A 25448-nucleotide genomic window follows, 5' to 3' on the forward strand; every position below is an offset into this window, starting at 1 on the left:
CCAACCTATCTTCTCATAAATCTCAAATATCATACGTTTACGAGTTACAATTCATCACTAATATCATTTACAAACGTCAAATATTCATAATTTTCATAATATTCTTAAAAGTAGGGTAAGGGTGAGTTGGATTGTAACCCTATTTTCGGATTGGTGGGATTAACATGACAAAAAAAAAATGTCAACTTGTAAACCAACCCGAGTTTTTTCATTTTTCAAAGGTTCAACCCAGCTCAAACCGAAAAAAGCCTAATCCAACTCAATCTTTATGATTCGAGTTGGTCGAGTTATTGAATCATATGAACACCCTACCATAAATTAAAATGATATCATAATCCCTCATGAAAGCTCGCATGATCTGGATCTACGAAAAAAGAACCGACACAAATGACAAAGCTTAATTAAGCAAACACTTCTACATCTAGCTATTAATATTCCTTCTAATGTACTCCATGCATATAAGTTCAAAAATACTTTATATTTTTTATTAATATACTTAAAAAAAACATAAAATATTTAATACCATATGATTAAGCTTTAAAAAAAAAAAAAAAAATTATTCCACTATGCAATTAAAAATTATAGAAAACAATATTCTCCATCCACATACATACATATATATATACACATTTTTCACCCATTTAATTTTTTAAATTTATTTTGATCTTATGACAAAGTTGTATGTCCTAGGAGATTCGTACGTTGATACCGACAATTTGTATTATTCAAATCTTTTTATATTATATTTATATTGTCGGTTGTTTCTATGATGACTTGGTTTAACCAATTTTACTTGTTTCTATGTGTTTTAAAAAGTCAAAAACATAATCGAAGAAAAAGAAGAAGGTTGAAAAAAGTTTATGTTTGTCGATTTGGTTGGTAGGTGAAATACGAAACACGATTTTCTGATTTTAAACCATTATTAATAAACATAATATTTTATATTTAAAAAAAAAAAACTATATATTTTTTTTTTTTATCTACATAAATTCATTCATTTCAATAAAATAAAATTTAATTAGTGAACTTTTTTTCAAAATTCATATTTTAAAAAAAGTATAATATTGTTTTTCTTAATTTTGTATTATACATATTTAAAATTTACCTAAATTTATAGTCAAAGTTGAAATTAAAAGTTAGGGTTAAAAAATGATTTTTTTTTTATATATATATATTTTAATTGTTGGTCACTTATAAAATTATTATTATATTTATTTATTATTATTTGGAATTTGCTTTTTTGATTAGAATTCTATAAATTATATTATAAGAGATCTTTTAAACAAATTGTATGTAATATTCAATGTCACATCTCACCGACTTCATGTCCCACATGCTGATATTCAATACATTAGATTATAATTAATTATTCAAATCTCGTTTTAAAATATTTAATTTTTTAAATTCCTAAAATTATATTTAAATTATTATTAATTTTTTCAAAAATGAAAAAGAAATATATTGTTTTTAAATATTTACTTTAGATTTTGAATATATATATTTTTTTATTAATTTAATCTTTAAATAATACAAAAGGAAAAGCTAATAAAATATTTACACGTGTATTTTATTGCATTCTTTTTTTATTAAGAAAAAAACTAAGCAAATTTTAATTTTTTTTATCAATTATTTCCTACTACCCGTCTTAGGAACTTTTTTCGCCTTTAAAATAGGGTCGTTAACTCGATCTGAAAAGTTATTTTCTCGTTTTAGTATCATACCGTATCCTCTAAAGATTGACCTAAGTTTAAAATATTAAAGAAAAAAAACATTTACTCGTGTCGATAAGACCTCACAACCTCAACTCTGTCGAGAAAACTCTCATGGAGGCACTTAAATCCTTATGTGAATAACCTAAATTTCTTTCGATATTTTTCAACGAATCTGTAAGAAACGCTCAAGTTTCATGAATCTTACACATATGTTGGTAAAAATATGAAACTTATGCACTTTCGCTTCCGGACCATTTTGGTGTCAAATTCCAAGTATATTTTAGTCGACCATTTTGGTGTGTGTGAATTAGTTTATTTTTATTTTGCCAATTAGTTTATTTTTCTACAATTTTAGTAGACTATTTAATTGAATTTTAACTTTATCTTATTATTAATTAATCAATTAATTAATATATTTAATAAAATATTAATAAATAATTTAATATGTTAATATATGTTATTCTTGATTTAAGCAAATATAACCCTATTTGTTTATAATAATAGAGTAGTTTAGTCTATTAGCATTATGATAATAATAAGTATAAATTTAATTTAAATATATTTATAAAAATTAAATAAAAATAAATAAAGAGAAAATAGAAATAGGAGAGAGAAAGAAAAAAAGATTTATATAAACAACTAAAAGTTAAAAGTGGTGGTTGATAGAAACTGTCATGATTGGACAAGATTCTCTATTTATATATTTTTTTTAAATAAAATAGACAGAAATGTGATGGATAATCTTTTTTTTTTTTTTTTAATTTCTGAAAAGGTGGTGGATAATCTTTTAAAAATTTACACAAAAACGTTCTTCTTAAATAATTTTAAATAAAAGTTTAATATTGGAGATTTTTTTAAAACAAATTTTATTTATTATAACATGTGTGCCTCATCTTTCTTTGTTTATTAAAACATTTGTTAATAATAGTAATAATAAAAATGATAGGACAAGCGAACATTCGGTTCTATGATTGAGATAATTAAATAGAGTAACAGCTCATTCATGAATTAATTTTATTTTAAAACGCGGTGCATCATACAAAAGAGAGTCGGCTTGCAACATTTTAATAGACATGATTTTGACAAGTGGTTATTCAGACTCATGGAGCTTTTGTCTAGTATTCAATTGATACATGATTTTAATTCTAGAGTTGCATACTAAAGCTAATGTCATAACCCTGACTCTGAAGGCTATGGCTCGGAGTCTTAATTGGCTCTCTTTGAACTCGTATCTGACACTCATGACAATTCATTACTCCTAATATGTGAGATCTCATATCGGTTGGAAAGGGAAACAAAATATTCTTTACAAAACAAGTGGAAACCTCTCCCTAGCATAATACGCGTTTTAAAAACTTTGAGTGAGAGCCCAGAAAAGATAATATCAACAGTGGGCTTGGGCCTTTATTATGATTATTACATCATCTTGCATCGTTGTAGTATCATTTTGCATTATCTTGCAAATTAATTTCAATTTAGTTTAACTAAGACATTGACCATTCAACGAACGTTTTAAAATCCATAAACGAGAAATTTGGCTTATCATATATATTTACAAGATGGACAAAATTGCAGCAGTTGCAATGAAAATATATATATATATATATATACAAACGCCCAGTCTCAAAACTTGTTAAAACAAAACAATGAAACATCGAGCGAAGAACAAAAACGCAAGAATTCAACCGAGACGAATGCCATCGACAAAACGATAAAGAAAGGGGGTGATCTTGATGACCAAACCAGGAAAAACATCATCAACATCATTAATATGAGGATTGTGTTCAAAAATGAAAGGATCTCCACACTTTTCACTAATGCTCTGCAAAGTGTCTCCTTCACGAACAACATATATCTCATCACACCCCATGAATACCTCTTGGCTGTTGCAGCACCATAAGCACCACCAGCTCAATACCAAAACCAGAACCAAAAACTCCCTCCTCGATGATGATCTCTTGGCCATTGTTCTTGATTTTGAAGTTATTTTTGTTTTGGGTAATATATATATATATATATATATAAGTGATTGAAAGGTAGTTGGAGTGGGTGATTTAAGTTGAAAGGTTCCTTCAAAGAAGTAGGTGGGGGTATGTGATCAGCCCAAGGGGGTTTGAGGAGTAGAAACTAAGTGTGGTTGGTTCAACTGCCTTCTTAAATTGGGAGGCTTCTTGCTTCCCCAATATTTCAAATGGTTTAATCATTCAAATATACATCTACATTTGTTTCGTTTTAGCTCTTGAAAGTTCCAACTTTTTCAACAATTTATGGTTTCGCCAATGGGTCGTTTTAAGTGTCGTTTGTTTTCGTGGTTGTTTCATGATTTGGATTAGGTATTTCTAGTTGTTTTTCGTTAGATAATCGAACCAACTACCCATATAATCTCAGCATAAAAACCAGCTAACCATCATTTTCTTGTTTCTTAATCAAGAACATAAATTCTGCAGAGATTGGTATGTTCAAGGTTCAAAGATGGCTCCTATTATCATCAACGAGGGGAAGTTTTTTCCTCGGAACTTTAAATTATTGCTAGCAGATATTTTTCCTTTTGGGCTTTCCCTTACGAGCTTCCCCTCGAGGTTTTAAAACGCGTTCGCCAGGGAGAGGTTCCACACCCTTATATTATAAATAATGTTTCGTTTCCAACCGATGTGAGATCTCACAATCCACCCCCTTGAGGACCCAACGTCCTCACTAGCTCCACACCCTTATATTATATAAGAAATGTTTCGTTTCCCTCTCTAACCGATGTGGGATCTCACAATCTACCCCCTTAAGGGTTCAACGTCCTCACTGGCACACCGTGTTTGGCTCTAAGACCATTTGTAACAAACCAAACCCACAGCAAATATTGTATTCTTTGAGTTTTCCCTTCCAAGCTTCTCCTCAACGTTTTAAAACACGTCTGCTAGGGAGAGATTTCCACATTCTTATAAAGAGTGTTTCTTTCCCCTCTCCAACCAATGTGGGATGTCACAATCCACTCCCCCTTGAAGACCTAGCGTCCTCGCTGGCATACCGCTCGGTGTTTGGCTATAATATCATTTGTAACAGCCCAAACCTAGTCCTAGTAGATATTGTCCTCTTTAAGCTTTCCCTACCGGGCTTCCCCTCAACGTTTTAAAACGTATCCGCTAGAGAGATTTCCACATTCTTATAAGGAATGTTTTGTTCTCTTCTTCAACCGATGTGAGATCTCACATTCTCAGTCATACTAATATCTTGGGTAGGTGCAACTAGTCAAGGTGTATTCATTCAACTAAAAGAATATAGTTCAACTAGTCAAGGCGTATGCATTCAACTAAAAGAACTTCACGATCGTAACAAGTAGCAGTAGCTTCAGATTTAGAAAATGATAATAATAATGAAAAAGCAAGAAATTTCTGATGAACAACTAAATTTATGTTCAAATATCCACAAGAGAAAGTGGAGGTTCATCAATTTCAGATTTCAGTTTATTTATATAAGCTCTTCAACTATCTGAAAATGAGAGTGCGAGAAAGAAAAAGAAAGAACAGCAGACGAAGACTGCTTTCATTAAGACATATCAAACACTCACGGTTTCATCAATAGCTCCTTGACGTAATTGGTGACTTCATCTACCTTGACAGTCCAAGCAACAGAAACAGGGGAGTAACCTGACCATGGGTTGTCCGAATTCCATCTGCAAGACACGTTACAGACAGCGGGGAAGGGATTATGAACGAAAACCGCAGAAAAATTTGGCAAAAAAGTTGTGCAGTTATGAACATACTTCTTAATTCCTTGATCCATCAATGTATGACCTACACTGATGCCCTGAGTTTCAACCCTCACAACACCAGACTTGTACGTGAAGAGATCGGGACGTACTAAAGCCACGAACGAAACAGGGTCGTGGAGAAAAATGCCTGAACACAAACTTAGAATGGTCATTCAAATGGGATCTACACATAACTCGTAATAGTGCTTAGATTTGGTGTTTCTTGTTCATGAGTTCTGATTACCATAGACCCCGTCGGACTTGACGTGCCAATCTCGGTAGAATTTGCACATGTCGCATAGGACTTGAGCATGTTTTCCCTTGGATTCCCTTATTTCGAGGAGGTCCTCATCTGCAAACATAGATATCATTTCCATTACATTGATTCTCATATCATTTGAGACGAACAAACAAATGAAGCGTGACGAAGAGAACGCTACCAGTAAGTTGAACTTGTGTGGTGATGTTTATCCCAATAATAACAATGTTTGCTCCACATGTGAATACACAATCTGCTGCTTCTGGATCTCCATAAATCTGCAAGAGATTTCACAATTCACTAACTGGTTATCTCGCGATTGGTACTAAATGCAGCTAATTTAACTCGGAGAACGTGGCAAAGAACATAAGAAACGTTCGGAGCAGCCCCGTTAAATCTGGCTGGTTTTGAAAGGAAAACAACAACTCACATTTGCTTCAGCAGCAGGATTTACGTTCCCTAACGAAAAGAACGCACCGCCAAGAATGACAAGCCTCTTCACCTTGCTCGCAAAGGTAGAGTCCATTTTGATTGCCTGATGGTAAATATACAAGAAATATAACCTTGAAACACACAAGGAAGCAATCTCAAAGAAGAATGAAATAGAACATAGAAACTTACCTGAGCCAAGTTTGTGAGAGGACCAAGAGCAAGTATAGACACTTCACCGGGGTACTGAGAGACCGTGTCGACTAAAAATTCAGCAGCAGACTTTTCAACTTTTTTCGAACTTGGGGATGGTAGAATTACATTCCCGAGTCCATTAGAACCATGAACAAAGTCAGCAACACGAGGCGTTCCACCCTTTTCCACCACAAAAAGAATACTTAGCAAATCATACAAACTCCCTCAAACAGTCTTGAGTCTACACTCCACACATATACCAAAAGCTAAAAGAATTTACCTTCAGAGGCTCGGGGCTGCCTTGAGCCACAGGAACATCCGAACGGCCTGCCATCTCACACTATCTTTTCGGAACATCAGAAAGATTCATTGATCATGAACACACTCCAAAAGAGAACGAAGTCCAGCAAATACGAAAAAGAAACGTTCAATTCGAAAACAAGAACATCAGCTAAAACAATTGCATACCAGAAGCAAGGCATTGTGTGTAGCACATTCAACTAAGACATTGCCAAAAACTGTCGTTAATCCCAAGACCTCCAACTCCGGACTTCGAAATGCCATGAAGATAGCCATGGCATCATCTGTCAATCCAAGATCCCTCAATTCATAACCAATTCAAAGAGCATGCAAACATTCATACACAAATACAGAACAAATCCAAAGAAAATATGATCAAATCCTCACACAGCTGAAACCAGAGGTTCCATATCAGATATACACAAACTATAGCAGAAAAATCTCATGTATGCACTAAAGATTCGGGAAAAACTAATGAACTTTTTATCATCATATCAATTAGAGCCCCAACGAAAAGAACAGAAATCCAAACAAAATCAAATATAACAGTAAAAGAATGGCCAAAAGAACAAAAAACTCACCGATTCCAGGGTCGGTGTCGATAATGAGCTTCTCCGGCTTGGCAAAAGAACCCAAAAGGCCGGATGCATCATTCAAATCCGCCATATCCGATTCTAAAACAAGGGAAATTCCACAGATGGTAAAAACAGATCAAGACAATTGGGGATATAATGGGGTCGAAATCAAAAGGGATTATAGGGTTCAAATCAAAATTTTCTTCAAAAGAATTTACGAGAAATGTGAAGAAGAAGACGATGGATCGAACGTGAACGTAAGTAACTCGATAAAGAAAGCTTATATAATAGACAATGGTGGCTTGGTTGAAGTGGGTTTTGGTTAGGTGGAAGATGACGAGGACGCAAAAAGGCGGGCGAAGGATGGAGACAAGGACGTGGTTAACAATGGCGAAAGATCCGATTAAGGGTCCCAATAACTGGGAATTTGGATCGGAGATTGCTATGAAAAGGGAACCCCAAAAGCCACAGAATCTGCTTCTGATCGTCCCCTTTTCGAACAGATCCCTTCTCGCCGAGTTTTAAGATCGAATTAACTCGCTCAGTTCTTGATCTGGATGGATAACTCCGCTTTCAAATATCGAATCCGCCCCTCTTAGTCAAAACAAACCTTTCTTCACATGAAATTTATCCAAACCAACTCCTCTCACGCTCGAAGCAACTGTGTGGAATTTTAGATAATACCCAATTTTGATTCTCTTTTTGCAAATCTTTTTTTTTTTTTTTTTTTTTTTTTCTTTTTTTACCATCGTAGCTCATTTCGTAACAAACCTCCGATGAGTTGGATTAAATCCATTTATTTATTTTTAATTATTTTTTAAAAATTATTCGTACTTAAATCCTATAAAATTTTAATATCAAATTTTCGTGAGTCACGATGAATCTAATCTCTAATATTTATTAATTTTTTAATTATTTTAAAAATTTTATACAGTAGGTATATCTTATAAAATTTTACAGTGAAAAGTTAATATTTGTTAAATACATTAAAATATTTTTAATAATTTAAAAAATAAAATTGAATGGTAAATTTCATATTTAAATGGTTGCCGTTGACCCAACTAAAAATTTCTAAACTCATTAAATTAATAATTATTGTAATTAAGTCTATTTTTAAGTACACACAAATAATTAAAAACCTCTAAAGTTTAGTCAAAATTCAAACTATACAATATTATTTTATAATCTTTAAAATATTTGAACCCTGGATGCATTTTAATTGATTTTTTAAAAATATTTATGTATTTTGTAAAATTTATAAATTATATATACTGGTATTTAAAATTATTTTTAAATTATAAATATCCGATGGATTGATTTGACCGATTATAAATATATACTTTGAATCGATCAAATTTGACTTTTATGTGGCTCTACTCATTATCGAGTCATTCTAATATTTTAAATATTAAATTTTTGTATTTACTTTATAAAATATTTCAAAACTATATATTAAATCTAATTTATTTTTTATAAAGTGAAATTTGATAAATTAATAAACGCTACGTTAATAAAAAATATTATTCAACTTTGTATTTTGTGTCAAAAATACCTTCAAAGTTTTTGGCTGTTTTTATGAAAACCATTATTACTTAATTTAAAAAATATTTAAAAATATTTTTGAAATGCTATTAAAAATTTATTAATTTATTAATTGATAAATGAATAAAGATTAATTAATGTCATTAATTTTATTATTTTATTTAATCACTATTATAAAAAACTTTTCTTTTTATTCTTACAAAATTCAACCATATACGCGTTCAAAGAATAAGAATAAGAATAATTCCTGCAAGTCATTTTTAAAGATCGAAATTTGGAATCTCTATGTCGAGAATAGAGTTGACCATGGGGTGGGGCAAATACTAAGGAGTTTTGCCTGTCGTGCCAGCTATTTTATTCTCTATTCGTGCGAAAATTTTCATTTATTTTTGTGGGGATTGGGGTGGGGACGAGTAGTGTCACAATTGCGGTTTCTAGGTAGTGGATTTGGCGATTGTTCGGCACCTACTCTCAGCACTGAGTGGGTCAAGCCTACTTCGAGTTACGTTGCATGCGGTTAGGCATCGTGAATACAAACATTGGATCTCGATTTCGAGAGAAGATTTTAGAAAGTGGGGGAGAGAGGTTTTAGAAAGAGAGTTTTTAAAGCAAGAGGAATGTAAGCAAAAAGGCAACAACAATAGCTCACTCCATATAACTATCGAGTAAGGAGAAGTTGACAACTAGTTGTGTTCCTCTATACTATATTTTGAGGCATTTCATGTCTATCACGCATAGCCATGACATCGTTGAAACGCCATACTCTTAAAGAAATCATAAAAGAAATAATAGAACATGAAAGCGGTCAAAGAAAGCAATAAAGTAGTACAAGGCAAAGGTTTCGGCGTGTTACGGACATGCGACCATGAACAACATTCCTTGGACAAGTATAACCGTGTCACAAGAAAATGTTTTGGGCTCAATAGGATGTTGGCTTAAAGGTATTAGGTGCATTAATGCATATGATTAGATAGCTATCAATCATCTGCTGCACGTGAAACCACATGGCCTTTTCTTCACCCACAGACACACACACACACACAATAAACCTGAAACGAATCGATATGCATGCCGCCGCTGCCCTTGTGCGTGAGTGAATCGTGACACTGGAAGAGCTGGTGCCAAACCATCGGCTACTGTTCAAGTGGTACAAATTGTGTGACAAGCCTGAATTGCCCTTTTCAAATATGGTAACAACTTGGCCTGCATGCATGAAAGCCACCAAGAACAGATACACATCATCATGTGCATACACTTTAACCAAATGTCCACACTCAGATCCAAGATGTGTAGTAGAGATCTTGATCATATTCGTGCAAATTGTCATCTTCCTTTTATTGCTTTCAAGACGTATAGCTCATTTTTTGTATTTTTTAAGTGTATGACGTTTCAGAAGAATCATGTCGAAATGTCTCAAAATGTACCATAGGAAGATGCGACTAGTCGTTAATTCTTCCTACCTTGAGTTATATGATATTTAAGTCGTGGTGTTGTACATTGTTTTCAATATTTATTTCAAACCCTCTTTTGAAAATCTCTCTACCCTTGTTTTCTAAAAATTTTCTTTTCAAACGGGATTAGTGGCTTGAGCATACGTCGTCAGACTGTAGGCGACACTATTTCGAATTGGCTAACTCACTTGGTGTTTGAAGTGAGTACTGCACAATTGCTTGTAAACGTCTTGAAGAGTGCGATTGTGACATAAAGCAGTCCCTTAAAGAAAAAAAACATGCCGACACATGATCCAAAGCCTACGTGTGCAACAAAATGGTGCGAAAAAATGTCGATAAAAATCTTATTAGCATACACATTTTTTAAATTCAAAGATATGTAAAGATATGAATTAGATATTTGTGATAGGATAGGTAGCTATATTCAACAACTCTAGTGAGTCACATCCCACGATATAATTCGTTTGAACCCAAAGAAGAGCAACCCACGTGGAATGGGAGCCACGTGGCTCCACTGCCTTCCAAATTGACAGTCCCAATCCACGTAAGCCCCCACCTCACCACCGCCCAATCCATGCCATCTATTATTCCTTCCTACTAATATCGCCGACTCATCCGCGCTGCTGCTGACTCACCAACCCAATATCTGCACATGCCTTTTCTTACACATTTTGGAAATTTCTTATATTTATATTTATTTCTTATATATATCAACATTGTAAGAGAACTCTAACCCGTCTAAGACTAAAAGATCTTACTAGATATTATCCGCTTTTGCCCGTTATGTATTGTCCTAACATGTTTGTTAGAGAGATGTATGATCTCACAATTTACTTCTTTCAGGGCCAGCGTCTTCGCTAACATACCGTACCATATTTGACTCTGATACCATTTATAACAGCCTAAACCCACCACTAGTAAATATTATTTGTATCTCACGATCCACCCTCTTTAGGAGCTGTCTGGCTCTTATACAATTTGTAACAGTCAAAACCCACCGCTTTACTTGTTACGTATCGTTGTCAACTTTGAGATAAAGGCAGTGTCTAATTTTTTTTTAATCCAACTAATGCTCTTAAAGTCAACTTAATTAATCAAACATTTGACTATAATGATTGAATTAATGAATAATAATTTGACATTATTGACAAGAGAAAGGTAGGTTAATTAAAAAAAAAAAAGATAATGTTAAATATATTTAAATGTTTTCCCTTTTAATACATTAAATCAAAAACAAAAATGAATACATGTCAACTATTATTAAACTATATTTTATTTAATTAATTTAATTTTCGTGTCGTGTTTTTAATTGGTTGTTGAAAATGAAAATAGAAAGGATATTTTTTATTTAGGGGGTTAAATGTGTAATTTAATGTATTTTGTTTTGGTAAAGATATTCGGCTCCGTGGGCTTTGTTTCGTCGTCAGCGTCGCGTTATATTGGGGCTGGCTGGCTGGCTGGCTGGCTGGACTTCCATTTCGGCTGCGTCCAGCCTGGCTTTCCCGATTTTTATTTATTATTATTATTATTTATTTATTTATTAAATAAATAATGTTTAATTATTTTTATTTTGTCCCATTTCGCCTGTTTCTTCCCCTCTCTCTCTCCTGATTTCATTTTCGCCCACTTCATTATATCTGACCCGTTTGGTAGATTCTTCATTGTTAAGATTCTTCCTCCTTTTTTTTTTTTTTCTTCATCGCCAATCCGTTTCGGAAGAAACCCTCAAACCTGTTTGTTCTTCAGGTACGGTTTCCTCCGACTTTGATGTTTATTTTTTTATATTTGTTCGATTTCTTTAGTGTTTGTTTGAATTTTGATGTTGTTTGTTGGATGAGAAAGTTGAGGTTAATTTTGAATTTGATTGATTCCTGAATCTGTTCCTTTCTAGGGTGTAGAGAAACGTGAGAAATGAGATTTCTATGGTTTGATTTTGATGCCTGGTTCTTATTCTTTGATTCTCGGAATCTTCATCATGTGATTCCTCTTTTTCTGTTTGTTTCGATTTTTCTCGACCTAGCAGCTAATCGGCCTTGTTAATCTAATCGATTTCTGTTGTTGCTGTTGATTCTGACTATACGATCGGAATCTATGTGTTTGTGCGCTTGATTTCGCTGGATTTGGATTTTTTAGGTTTTGGATCGTTGATTTTAGGGTTTGCTTTTCCAGATCTGTTGAACGCTATCGGAAACTGCGCGATTTGTTCTCGCATAAGTAGAGATTCTTCGTTTTGAAGAAGGATATGGCGGAAGAACACAGATGCCAAGCACCTGAAGGTCACCGTCTCTGTGCTAATAATTGTGGCTTCTTTGGCAGTCCAGCCACCATGGATCTCTGCTCCAAATGTTACAGAGACTTTCGCCTCAAAGAACAAGAACAAGCCTCTACCAAATCCACCATCGAAGCCGCTCTCTCAGCCTCATCTTCTTCTTCTTCTTCTCCTTCCTCTTCACTGATCGATCCTCCTCCCGTTTCCCCTATTGTAGCCTTGCCTTCGCCGGACACAGATCTGACCATCCCGCCCCTTGCAGCGGCTGGATCTGAGGCGGTCATCCAGTTGTGCCCAAACCCGAACCCGAATCGGTGTTCGTCGTGCCGTAAGAAAGTCGGTTTGACCGGGTTCAGATGCAGATGCGGAATCACGTTCTGTGGAGCTCATAGGTACCCGGAGAAACACGGCTGCACCTTCGATTTCAAGTCAATCGGAAGAGAGGAGATCGCTCGTGCGAACCCCGTCGTGAAAGCCGACAAACTGGAGAGAATTTGAACGATTTCTTCAGCCCTCAAAGACTTCAGGACGTGACGTTTGAGAGCAAATTTCTCCGTGGCCCATTCTCCAATCATCTTCGTCGCCGCCGTAAAATCTCTCTCAGCCGTCCGTCCGACAACCGTCCGTCCGTCCGTCCGTCCGTCCGTCCAACATCGCACTCGACGATGCCGCTGTTTCTCTCTCTATCCCTCCTCCTTTATTTGATACTTATCTCTATCACTATCTCCTGGCTACGTTATAAAAATAAGTGTGGAAGATGGGTTTTCTTGTAAAAAGAACTTCAAATTTTTTTACCCCTTTTGATTTCAGTATCGATCTCTCTACTTCCATTAATGGCGTTCATCTTTCTTCTCCGGCTGTGAACTTCTTCATAATAGCGTATATTCATGATTCAAGAACATGAAGCAATTCTGAATTTGGGAGAGTTCTAATGAGTTGAAATTGCTGAGCTTGTTTTTTGATGATTGATTGATGTTTAGTCGTTTTTTGAAGCCAAAAGGTGGTGTTCTTGTGCAATGCATTGAGCCATTTTGTATTAAGCTTATGTGCGTTGGTTGATCCATAGCCACACTTCTTTCCATGTCAATTTTCCAATGGATTTTGCTTCGATTGGTCCACCACATAACCTTGTGAATGAGTCGGCCAACAACTTATCCTCATCATATGTCTGTCTATATATATATATCAATCAACATTTGCCATATGAATACGACTTATATATATTCAGACTTTGATGATGCCCGCATTTATTCAAAATCGTGCCAACTTGGGCAAGTAACGTCTCGACTTTCTCATTATCTATTTTGACTACCTCAATTAGTTAAGACATATCATCGACTAAATACATATGTATTTTTAAAGTCTCATATAATAATCATTTGGTTTTTGAATTTGTCATTAATTTTTTTTTATAAAAAAACTCGGGTTCCATTTGGTATCCATTTTGTTAAAAAAAAATAAATAATTTTTGTATATAGAATTTGGTTAAAAATCCAAATTTGTTCTTAAGAAAGATAAAATTCATTCTAGATAAATGACTATAAAAATAATTAAATAATTATGAAACTAGACTTTGGAAAATAGTATTTATAAATTTAAATTTTAAATATATATATATATATATATATAATAAAAAGAAAAAACAGAGTGAAGATGACAAGAAAGGTTCTGTAATGCATTTTGCAGCCTATATGGAAAATGTTTTTTTTTGACACGTAACCTTCTCATCAACCAACTTTATTAGAGTCGAAAAATATATGAAAACTCGCACAGGTAACGTTGAGATGCTATTCTGAGCGCTCAACACCATGCTCAATGCCAACCTAACATTTAGATGCAAATGCTCGACATTACAAACACCTATGCATCTTTTTCGTATGTAGCATTTTGAATCCGCTCTTTCACATGCATTGTTTCTTTATTATGAGGACAATCAATCGACACACATACGTCAATTTTTCTTCTGTTTCTTTTAATTTTGTATTTAAAGTTTTGAATCTCTAACTAAATGATTCATTGAATGAATATCTTCATTATTTTTATATTTATATCTATTTTTTTTCTTCATTAAATTAGATGAATGAATCTTAAAATAATTACTATTTTATTAAACTTTCAAATACAAAACATAATTAATTAAAAAAATTAAAAAAAAAATTAAAATTGACTATGACAGTATTTCTTGAATTACTATATTTTAATTAAAAATATAAAAGAGCATTTGAGAATATACTTATTTTATTCCAATTCCAAACGTGATTATAATTTTAGTACACTCTAAAAAAAATATGTTAAAAGGAATCACGTTCGGGTTATCATCAATTATATTACGATTAATTACATCATGAATAAAGCTTATTTTCATCACGAGAAGTAGGCGCACCACAGTTTCATTTTTTTAAAAAGAAACAAACGACCCGTTAACCTAACCTAACTTAAATCGGCTTATTTATATATTTTCGATTAAAAATTTGAGATGTTTTTACCAACTCACATAATAAATAAATTACTAAAATGGTTAAATGCCAGATAAGAAATGATAAGAATATCCCAAATTGGCACGTGCGGTCCTAGAATTTGGTAAACAGGGGGACGCACCGTTTTTTTCATATAAAATGCCTTCGAGCATTACACGAAAAAGCATAATCCAAATTCCCCAATTCTTCTCTTCTCTCTCATTTCTCGTGTTCGATAATGGCGGTTTTGCAGAGGAAAATGCCTCCGTTTCCGGCGGCGTTAACTATCACCACCACCATTGTCGTCGTCGCCGCCGTCTTCTCTTCTCTGTTTTGTAGTGTTTCGTCTTATGAACGGCCGCTGCCTCGCCGGAATCTCGTCGTTCCTCGCCGGAAAGATCTCGATTCCGATTCTCCAGAACAGGTATTTCCTAATCCCTACTCTTCTCCAAAACCGATTGTTCTTACTTGAATTAGAGAGAGAAACCGTTGAAATTTGTTACAAAGTAATTTTATGGTTTATTTTAATTAGTTAGAATTACGAACGGGTATTAGATTATTTTATATTTTTATTATTTTATATTTTTATTATATAATAATAATAAATAAATAAATACTTAATTTCTCAATAATAAAAATAAAATATTGTTATGACTCTTAGTAAACAAATTATTAAAATAGTTTTATTTAAATATTAAAAAAAATAAGTTATTATAAAATTGGTTAATATTTTGTTTTAAAATATCCTTAATTTTTTTTTTAAAATAAATTATAAAAAATACTAATTTAAGAATTTTACAACTTTTCCTTTAAAAAAAAAGTCAAAGAGTATTTAGGGTGTATATAAGCTAGATTGGGTCGAGGAAAATTTTTGAATTACCCAAAAGTTCGGGTTTGTTGAATTAGTAACTCAACTCAATCCAAAAAAATTTCATAATTTAAACCAACTCAACTCTATATCTTACGTTGTCAGATCCTTATAAAAAAATTAATTTTTTAAAATTTTTTATTTAAAGGATATTAAAAGTTCACGAACAAACACAAATCAAACTATAATTATTAAAAAATAAATAAATTAGTAACATCCAAACATAATTCAACATTGTCATAAAATTAAAAACAATTAAATAACAGTTTGAAAGTTTAAAAATATTTTTTTTGATATATTTATCTCCGTAAATATATTTTGGAAGTTTTTTTTTTATTAGACGAACGATATTTTTATTAATTTGATCAAATAAGGTCGAGGATGTGAGAGGAGGCTTAAAAGGAACTTTTCAGGTACATATATCCCTTGTTGGTGCTGATAAAATGATGATAACATGGATCACTGAGGACTCTGCACCAGCCGTGGTGGAATATGGCTCATCCCCTGGACTTTACACCAACCTTGTAACTGGCTCTACTTCCTCTTACAAATATACATTTTATAAGTCTGGTTACATTCATGCTGCAACCATCGGTCCTCTCCACCCCGACACTACTTATTACTATCGTTGCAGCTCCGACTCTGCCCGCAATTTCACTTTCAAAACCCCTCCCGCTCAACTCCCTATCAAATTTGTTGTCATTGGTACGTAGCTAGCTAAACGAAGAAACTGTTAAGGATTGTTGGGAGGGAGTACCACGTTGGCTAATTTAGGGAATGATCATGGGTTTATAAGTAACGAATACATCTCCATTGGAATGAGGTTCTTTGGAGAAGCCCAAAGTAAAACTACGAGAGCTTATGCTCAAAGTGGACAATATCATACCATTGTGGTGGTATCAGAGCCATGCTCTTAACTTAGTCATGTCAATAGAATCCTCAAATGTCGAATAAAGAAGTTGGGAGCCTAGAAGGTATAACTCAAGTGTCGAACAAATGGTGTATTTTGTTCGAGGACTCCAGAGAAGGAGTCGAGCCTCGATTAAGAGGACGCTGTTTGAGGGCTCCATAGGCCTCAGGAGAGGCTCTATAGTGTACTTTGTTTGAGGGGAGGATTGTCGATGATTGTTGGGAGGGAGGTCCTATGTTGGCTAATTTAGAGAATGATCATGGGTTTATAAGTAAGGGCCCAAAGTAAAGCCACGAGAGCTTATGCTCGTTTTTTATTTTTTGTTGTAGGTGATCTTGGGCAGACAGAATGGACCAAAACAACTCTCGAAAACATAGCCAAATCGGACTATGATGTGCTGCTGCTTCCTGGCGACTTGTCCTATGCTGATGTCATTCAGCCTTTATGGGATTCCTTTGGCAGGCTGGTTGAGCCATTGGCTAGCCAAAGGCCATGGATGGTGACACAAGGCAACCATGAGATTGAGCGCATCCCGGTGATTCATTCCCAGCCTTTCACAGCATACAACGCAAGATGGCGAATGCCTTTCGAGCAAAGCTCGTCGACATCCAATCTTTACTACTCGTTCGACACAGCCGGTGTGCACGTTATCATGTTGGGATCGTATACCGATTTCGATTCGAATTCGGCACAATATGGATGGCTTGTCGCCGACTTGAAGAAAATCGATCGATTGAAAACTCCATGGATTGTGGTGCTTGTTCATGCTCCATGGTATAACTCCAACACTGCTCACCAGGGTGAGAAAGAGTCCGTTGACATGAAGGCTGCCATGGAACAACTGCTCTACGAGGCTCGTGTAGACGTGGTGTTTTCAGGGCACGTTCATGCTTATGAACGCTTCGTAAGTTTCTCTAACAATCATAGTATTATTTACGTTTAGAACTATTTATCTTCTAATTCCTTTTGATCATGTTATTATAGACTCGTGTTCATAATGGGGAAGCAAACAATTGTGCTCCTGTATACATTACAATCGGCGACGGGGGCAACCGTGAAGGCCTATCGAGCAAGTAATGCTTTAAAACTATTTTCCAACGACGTTACAAAAGTTACTAAATTCAAACGTTTCACTTGATGATCATAGAAAATTTAATCGTTTACAGGTATATCGATCCAAAGCCAGAGATTTCGATATTTAGAGAAGCGAGCTTCGGACATGGCGAGTTTGAAGTGATGAATGCCACGAATGCAATTTGGACATGGCACCGGAACGACGACGATGTAGCGGTCGTCGGGGATTCATTTGTGTTTACGAGCCTCTCTTCTATCCCTGCATGTAAAATATGAATGATTCTAAATCCTCTCATTTAAGTAATTATATGTAGAAAGGATGGAAGAAATTACTTGCATTAAGAAGGCCTTTATGTGAACTCTAAACACTACAATTCTTATAGATACTCGTTCGTCACGCATTCTAAAAGTATAATCGAAATCACCTTCAATTATTGATAGACAATTATGTAGTTATACGGGAACGATTAGGAGCCGTCAATTACTCCCTAATTATAAACCTGACTCGATTATCAAGGGTCTGGCTAGCGGTAGATCGAACTAACTTATGATTTATTACCGTATTTGTAGTGATTATTAGGAGATTTATTGGTTAATTTCCTCGTATTGAACTTGCCACGAGCGGCAGAGGTCCACAACAGTACCTTGAACCTTATGAGAACTGAGGTCGCGCCTCAGGGTCCCACACTAAAATTCTAGAACTCGATAACATTCCAACCCAACTCGAAAATTTATAGTTGGATAAGAAGTTGAGAAATTAAATATGAACTATAAATGAAAACGTGTTGTAAAGATGTTGAAACTAGTTGGAAACATCTTTAAATAAAGAAAGTGCCTTTTGTAACATGAAACCAAAAAAGAACAAGGCCGGTCGGCCCCCTCTTTATTTGATTCTGTACTCTTCTTTGTGTTGTTCATCATCTCTCTCTCTAAAATGGCAAGATCAAAAATATCAGAGCCTCTGGTTCTTGGAAGAGTGATAGGAGATGTGGTGGATTCCTTCACCCCATCCATTAAAATGTGTATCACTTTCAGCAACAAGCTCGTCCTCAATGGCTATCAATTCTTCCCTTCTTCTCTCTCCTTCAAACCCAGAGTTCATGTTTCAGGAGAAGATATGAGATCTTTGTTCACTTTGGTACACTCAAATCCTTCAAAATTCTCTCTTTTAACAAACCCTTTTTTTTCAATTTTTGATCTTTTGTTGTTTTGTTTATTTATTTTTTGGTTAGATCATGGTTGATCCTGATGTTCCTGGCCCTAGTGATCCATTCTTGAGAGAACACCTCCACTGGTAAAAAAATATTACAAAATTTTCAAGTTTTGAGCTTTAAAGGTTGAAAAAAACGTAACTTTGATCAAGACCCATCATTTTTTATCGTGTGTAAAATCATCTCCGGTACAAAATGTTACAAAATTTGCAAGTTTTGAGCTTTGAAGTTCGAAAAAACGTAACTTTGATCAGAACCCATCACTTTTGTCGGGTTTAAAATCATCTCTACTTATACAAAATGTTACAAAATTTGCAAGTTTTGAGCTTTAAAGTTCGAAGAAACGTAATTTTGATCAAAACCCATCATTTTTATCGTGTTTAAAATCATCTCCGGTACAAAACGTTACAAAATTTGTAAGTTTTGAGCTTTGAAGTTTGAAAAAACATAACTTTGATCAGAACCCATCACTTTTGTCGGGTTTAAAATCATCTCCACTTATACAAAATATTACTAGATTTGCAAGTATTAAGCTTTAAAGTTCGAAAAAAACATAACTTTGATCAGAACCCATCACTTTTGTCGTGTTATACAAAATATTACTAGATTTGCAAGTTTTTAGCTTTAAAGTTCGAAAAAACGTAACTTTGATCGAAACCCATCATTTTTATCGTGTTTAAAATCACTGAGAAACATAATTTTGATATCAACACCTAATTTTGGGTATCTTTTACAGGTTGGTGACTGACATTCCAGGAACTACTGATGCCACCTTTGGTATAGCTTACTTTCTCTTTCTACTTGAAGAGAGAGAAAGACAGAGATTTTGGTTTAAAGATGTTTTTTTTTAATGACAGGAAGAGAAGAAGTGAGCTATGAAATCCCAAAACCGACAATAGGAATACATAGGTTTGTGTTTGTTCTGTTCAAACAAAAACATCGTTGTTCGGTAAACTCTCCATCTTCAAGGGATCATTTCAACACTCGAAGATTTGCAGCTGAGAATGATTTGGGTCTTCCTGTTGCAGCTGTTTATAATTTACTGTTTGTACAAAGATTTGCACAAAGAGGAACGGCTGCTTCAAGCAGGCGATGATGATTTGATCCAAAAAGTTCATAAAAAAACCCATCTTTTAGAATTGGGTTTTGCCTTTTCTTCTTCTTTTTACTGTTTGTTTGTGTGTTTTTAAGGGTTAGTTTTGTGAGTTTTGTTGGCTTTTTAAGTAGTTTTTGGAGCGTGGAGGTGAGTTTGTTGTATATAGAGTGAGTGAGTGAGTTTGGAATATGTGTACTCGTTCGAAATGCTTTGAATGTGTTCGAAAATATGATGCACCATGATTGTTGTCGCCGACCTAACCTTTTCTAACTCGACCCTAAATTAAAGGGATCTTTATCATTAACTTCTCTTTCTTAGCAGATAGAGTAGCCTTAGGGTACTTTTTGGTTGAGACTGTCCCATAACCCCCCGTAGGTCTTAACACATGGTTAGAATCACTGATACCTTCAACCTCCCATTTCTCAGTAACTTCTCTTTCTTAGTAGATGAGGAGCCTCCGATACCTTTTGGGAGGTTTATGCACGGTAGAAATTGTCTGCATGAGATTATCTCTTGACCTGTAGTTCTGACACAAGGTTAGAATTTTAGCTTTTCCATATTAGTATTTCACTCATGGCTCGGGCCCTCCAAAGGGAGGCCTGAACAAATGATTCAGTTCTCATTAACTTCTCTTTCTTAGTAGATAAAGGAGAGAAGCTAGTGAGTAACGTACCATTTGATCCACGTTAAGCCAATTCTTAAGTATCAATATTACTTCGATTTTGGTTACCGCGGGATCCCATTTCATCGTTTTGGTTTCTAACGACACACTTCGATACGGAACTTTGTTAGGACATGTATTTTGATGCTAGGTTTGTCATGTGTCATATTTTATTCCGAATTTTTTGGAATTGTCACATGTAGATGGCCCTCACAAGCACTATCCATTGGCAAGGGAATGGAGTTCTTATTGATAGACAACTCAAGGGAGCTACATCCTTAAATATTGTGGGGTATCTATCCATTGGCATATATGGCCCAAATCTGCAAAAAGCAAATCTTTTAAGATCCTTTGTTCTCCCAATCCACACTTTTGAAGAGTTAGAATATTTTAATGGGTTGTTCCTTTAATCTTTAAGATAATCTTAAAAGTATGGTAGAGTAGGGTTAGATTGTAATCCTATTTTCAGGTTGGTCGAGTCACATATCAACCTTCAAACTGACTCAATTTTTCAGTTTTTCAAAAATTCAACCTAACCCAAATCAATTATTTTTTATCCGACCCAACTTTTATTATTTGAATTAAGTAATTCGAGTTGATGGAATTCTCGAGTCATTTGAACGCCTCTAATCTATAAGGAATTAGGGTAAAACAAGAGAGAATTGGCAACTAAACCCTAAAAGCATATGTGGTGTTGCTATCCCATCCATCGCCCCACCATCCCTTCAGAATCTCTTATCTATTTCCTCTGCTCACAGTCATATTATCTGCTTTTTTTTTTATTTTAACTTTCTCATCACCAAGTTTTTGGGTCCAGTGGTGACGAGGGAATAAAATTGGTGAAACCACCTCGAAAAACCGACTTCAAAGTTATACTATTATTCAAAATGTATCTAGACACCAAAATCGCATATTTTTATTTAGAAATAAGTAAAGTATGAGCGTTCAAAGTTCGTGGGTCTTTCAAAACGAATCTAATGAGATCACAAACACAATATTTAATATTTACAATTTGAAGAAGCCCGAACCTCAACCTTCGACAGACTCTCCCTTGTGCACTTGGTGTTTTTGACGATTTTCTTCTTCGAGGATGTTCCCCTCGTGGTTTATCTTCGTGTTGAGTAATTCAAATTGTTGGGTCATCGAGTCATATGAACACTCTTACTCATCGCACACCAATCAAAAAATGAAATAAATTCTTGGACACAATTGCATATCTATATTCATATATCCCACAGCTTCACAGCAATAATACCATTAAGAGTTGACACAATGATAGTAAAATAACCATTAGATTATCCTCAAGAATCAAACATACTCATAATCGCCTTCAAACTCAACCCAAAAGCTCCGATCTTTAATCCCAGATCCAAAAATGGCGGGCGCCACCTTCTAAATCACCATCATTTCACCTTCTTCAATCACCTTTTTGTAAACCCGGTTCGCCGGGTCAACAGTGCCGGCGTCCACGCTCCCCTGAACAAACAAGTACACCATCTCGGAGGCGCCCACTTTGAAGTCGGCTCAACCCCGAGAAAACAGTTGGGGTTACGGCTACGATGCCGAACACACTTTCCGAGAAGTCTCCGTCGGATTTTCCGCCGGAGAAGACTAAGCCGTCGGCAGTGACGGCGCTCGAGTTCTTGCATGGAAGGTTGCCGGCGGAGTCTCTGTTTCTCTGGGGATTTGGGGTTTAAGTGCAGAAATCTTGAAGTGGCTCGGGATCTGATGCTATGGTGAGCGTAAGAATTATTGGATGAAAATGCCCTGTTAGTCATGTTCATCGATGTTTTAAACATATTACAGCTGAAGATAAGAGTTTCCATGCCAATGGTTCTATCATATCAGGAGATGCTTCTTGCCTCAGTGTAGGCAGAAAAACCCGTAACAGATTCTAACCGTCCAAATTCATCGCTATCAGATATTGTCGTTTTAGGCTTTTTCTTTCCGGCTTCCTCTAAAAGTTTAAAACGCATCTGCTTGGAAGAGGTTTCTACACCCTTATAAGGACGGTTTCGTTTTCCTCCCCAACTAATGTGGGATATCAAAATCCACCACTTTCGGAGCCCAACGTCCTCGCTAGCACTCGTTCTTTTATACAATCAATGTGGGACCCCCATAATCCACCCCCCTTCAAGGCCTAGCGTCTTTACTAGCACACTGCCTCGTGTCCACCCCCTTCAAGGCTCAACCTCTTCGTTGGCACATCGCCAGGTGTCTGACTCTAATACCATTTGTAACAGCCCAAGTCCACCGCTAGCAAATATTGTCCTCTTTGGGCTTTCCCTCAAAGTTTTTAAACGTGTCTACTAAGGAAAAGTTTCTACAACCGCTAAAGATAAAGAGTTATATAGGCCAGTAACTAAAATATGTATACAGACACAGGACTTGTATCAATGAAATGCATGTGCTTTTAAATGCTATTTGCTCATAGTATATATCTGAAAAGAGAGATACAATTCAGGGAATTTAGAAAAATATACAAATTCAGAGTAGATACAGAATCCTAGCAAGTCTCTAAAAATGAACCTTGTGGAGAAAGAAAAGAAAAGAAAAGTTCGTAATCTGTCAACTAGGATATGGCAATTGCTCAAACTAATGAATGCTTGTAAACAAAGAAGACAAAGGTTTTCAGAATCGTCAAAAACCTGATGGGATGCATTTGATATCGATACAGCTCTCAGAATAAACTTGGAGACCGAACGAACCTCCATGAACTCTTTCTATTCATATTCAAACTGAACCTCCACATGCCTATACTTTCTCATCAACTGGACAAGGGATAAGGTGATGCTCGCCAAAGTTTGGCATTCTTCATGCGTTTTAACCTCAGAAACAACCCCACATATGATCAATTTTTTCAAATTGGGGCACCTTCCAAGAAGTTTTTCCATCCATTCAGAGAAAAATTCACTAACTACACTCCACCCAAGTTCAAGCACTACCACATTCAACAAATGAGATGACCCCTGCAAACTATGCTGAAGGGTTCCATCTTTCAAATCATAACATAGTGATAGATGGCTTAACCAAGGAAAACACATACAAATGGTCTCTAAATCCATTACCTCTTCATCATCATCAAATACAACGCCCCACAGCCGAAGCTTCCTTAATTTCGATGATTTCGATATCATGTGGTAGAATTTCGGCCACAAAATAGTAAAGTTGCAGACATCTACTACCTCAAGATTTTCCATGTTCTCACCAATATCAAGATGGATAACACTAACATCATCAATCCTTAGAACTCTCAAAGCTCCCTTGCTAACTACTTCAAACAGCTCAAGAGTACAATCTTTTAGATGCATAGCTTCAAGGTTATCGGCCTCCAATATAAACTTGTCCAAACTGATTGCTTCAACATGTATATCCCTCAATGAGGAACTGCTAACTTCCATATCCGACATCGAAATATCAGGACTGATTAGAGCCAATTTCTCGAGTTTAGGACAAGTGGTCAGAAGAAGGCTCAAATCCAATGTAGAGATACTGACATGGCTCAACGAAAGTGATTTTAAGCAAGGGAACTTCTGGTAACTGGGTTCTACGCCTGTTATAGAGTTATGAGCCAGCGCCAACACTTCAAGCTTTTGTCGACCACATTTCTCAATGATATTGAAAATCGGGGTCGTCTTCACATTATAATGAAGTTGGCGCAGAGTCTCTCTAGTATACATGAGCCAAGCCATAACCGGTGCAGCAGAGAACTCTTCGACTTCGTCCATTGAAATCGCCAAATGTTGCAGTGCAGTTGTTTGAAATATGGTTTGAGTGATAAGAATTTCCAATCTGCTGGTTGTGAGATCATGATACACAGGCCAATCATCAGAATCAAAAGAAAGGGTGTGGAGGTGATTGCGCCAAGCCTTTCTCCATTTCTTGCAAGTTGCCGAAGCAATCACTGCATCTCGAGCACCTCTGAGATGGGAAAGTATGTTCCCGATCACTTCAACAGGAAGATGCTCCATTCCCAAAGCACAAGACGAAGAAATTATTTCCGTAAATTCACAAGAACACGATTTAAAGTAGCCATATGTATGTCATATGTGCAATCTGAAGCAGTTAATAAGGAGCAGAAAACGAATAAAAATGAGTTTCCGTATCGACGAAATCAATCAAATTGACAAAAGTAATTCAATAAAAACCTGGATCTGAAACAAATGTCTACTAACAACAAACAGAACAAACTAATCAACACGACCATATTCAACCGGTCGCACCAATCTAACTCTCTATACGAGAAATCGAATCGGTAATCTATGAACTTCAATACGTAAACATAAGAAAGAGAAGAGTCCCGCCATGAATATCATAGATGAGTTAGCTTACTGGGAAGCGAGGCGAAAATGATCTGGATCGAACTGGAACTCCGGCGGCTGTAGAAGTTCGCCGCCCAAATGAAGAAAGCGATGCAGTAAAAGGGAAATTTGGGGAATTGGATGGAAGTTGGTAATGACGCGAAATCGAACAAAGATAAGATCGGAATCGGAATTTTGTTTCAGAAAAAGGAAAAGATGAATTAAAATAAATAATTTCAATTATTCTTTTATATATATATATATATATATATATATATATTTTTAACTTCAAAAATCCCTTTAATTTATTTTTTAAAATTAAAAAATATAGTTTAAAAAAGATTTTTTTAAAATTTTATTTATAAAAAATAAAATGGATTAATGTTATTTTTATAAT

At 35.2% G+C, this 25448-nt stretch overlaps 5 protein-coding genes across 6 annotated transcripts; 3 read left to right on the forward strand and 2 right to left on the reverse strand.

Moving 5' to 3' along the window:
- Positions 1-5074: 5074 nt before the first annotated feature.
- LOC111782182 (uridine nucleosidase 1) lies at positions 5075-7888 on the reverse strand. Its single transcript, XM_023663001.1, has 9 exons — positions 7219-7888; positions 6806-6921; positions 6618-6677; positions 6335-6517; positions 6144-6248; positions 5895-5991; positions 5699-5806; positions 5467-5602; positions 5075-5376 (listed from the first exon to the last, which is right to left on the reverse strand). Exons 1-9 carry the CDS (start codon positions 7301-7303, stop codon positions 5268-5270), a joined length of 999 nt encoding a protein of 332 aa, XP_023518769.1. The 5' UTR covers positions 7304-7888; the 3' UTR covers positions 5075-5267.
- Positions 7889-11784: 3896 nt separating this feature from the next.
- LOC111781768 (zinc finger A20 and AN1 domain-containing stress-associated protein 4-like) lies at positions 11785-13409 on the forward strand. Of its 2 annotated transcripts, none has more exons than XM_023662463.1 (2): positions 11785-11951; positions 12339-13409. In XM_023662463.1, exon 2 carries the CDS (start codon positions 12448-12450, stop codon positions 12970-12972), a length of 525 nt encoding a protein of 174 aa, XP_023518231.1. In that variant the 5' UTR covers positions 11785-11951; positions 12339-12447; the 3' UTR covers positions 12973-13409. The 2 variants fall into 2 exon arrangements, with proteins under 2 accessions (XP_023518231.1, XP_023518230.1); XM_023662462.1 differs by having other exon boundaries at positions 11788-11951; positions 12375-13409.
- A 1728-nt stretch (positions 13410-15137) lies between these two features.
- LOC111781989 (probable purple acid phosphatase 20) lies at positions 15138-18115 on the forward strand. Its single transcript, XM_023662744.1, has 5 exons — positions 15138-15354; positions 16212-16503; positions 17038-17612; positions 17693-17781; positions 17875-18115. Exons 1-5 carry the CDS (start codon positions 15169-15171, stop codon positions 18056-18058), a joined length of 1326 nt encoding a protein of 441 aa, XP_023518512.1. The 5' UTR covers positions 15138-15168; the 3' UTR covers positions 18059-18115.
- A 520-nt stretch (positions 18116-18635) lies between these two features.
- Positions 18636-20344, forward strand: LOC111781943 (protein TERMINAL FLOWER 1-like). The gene is made up of 4 exons (XM_023662686.1): positions 18636-18920; positions 19015-19076; positions 19730-19770; positions 19851-20344. The coding sequence occupies exons 1-4, from the start codon at positions 18717-18719 to the stop codon at positions 20087-20089; spliced, it is 546 nt and encodes a 181-aa protein (XP_023518454.1). The 5' UTR covers positions 18636-18716; the 3' UTR covers positions 20090-20344.
- Positions 20345-23138: 2794 nt separating this feature from the next.
- Positions 23139-25266, reverse strand: LOC111782061 (F-box/LRR-repeat protein At1g67190-like). Its single transcript, XM_023662838.1, has 2 exons — positions 25083-25266; positions 23139-24806 (listed from the first exon to the last, which is right to left on the reverse strand). The coding sequence occupies exon 2, from the start codon at positions 24719-24721 to the stop codon at positions 23474-23476; it is 1248 nt and encodes a 415-aa protein (XP_023518606.1). The 5' UTR covers positions 24722-24806; positions 25083-25266; the 3' UTR covers positions 23139-23473.
- Positions 25267-25448: the final 182 nt, after the last annotated feature.

The sequence above is a fragment of the Cucurbita pepo genome, chromosome LG19 (assembly GCF_002806865.2).
Source record: "Cucurbita pepo subsp. pepo cultivar mu-cu-16 chromosome LG19, ASM280686v2, whole genome shotgun sequence".
Classification (NCBI taxonomy): Eukaryota; Viridiplantae; Streptophyta; class Magnoliopsida; order Cucurbitales; family Cucurbitaceae; genus Cucurbita; species Cucurbita pepo.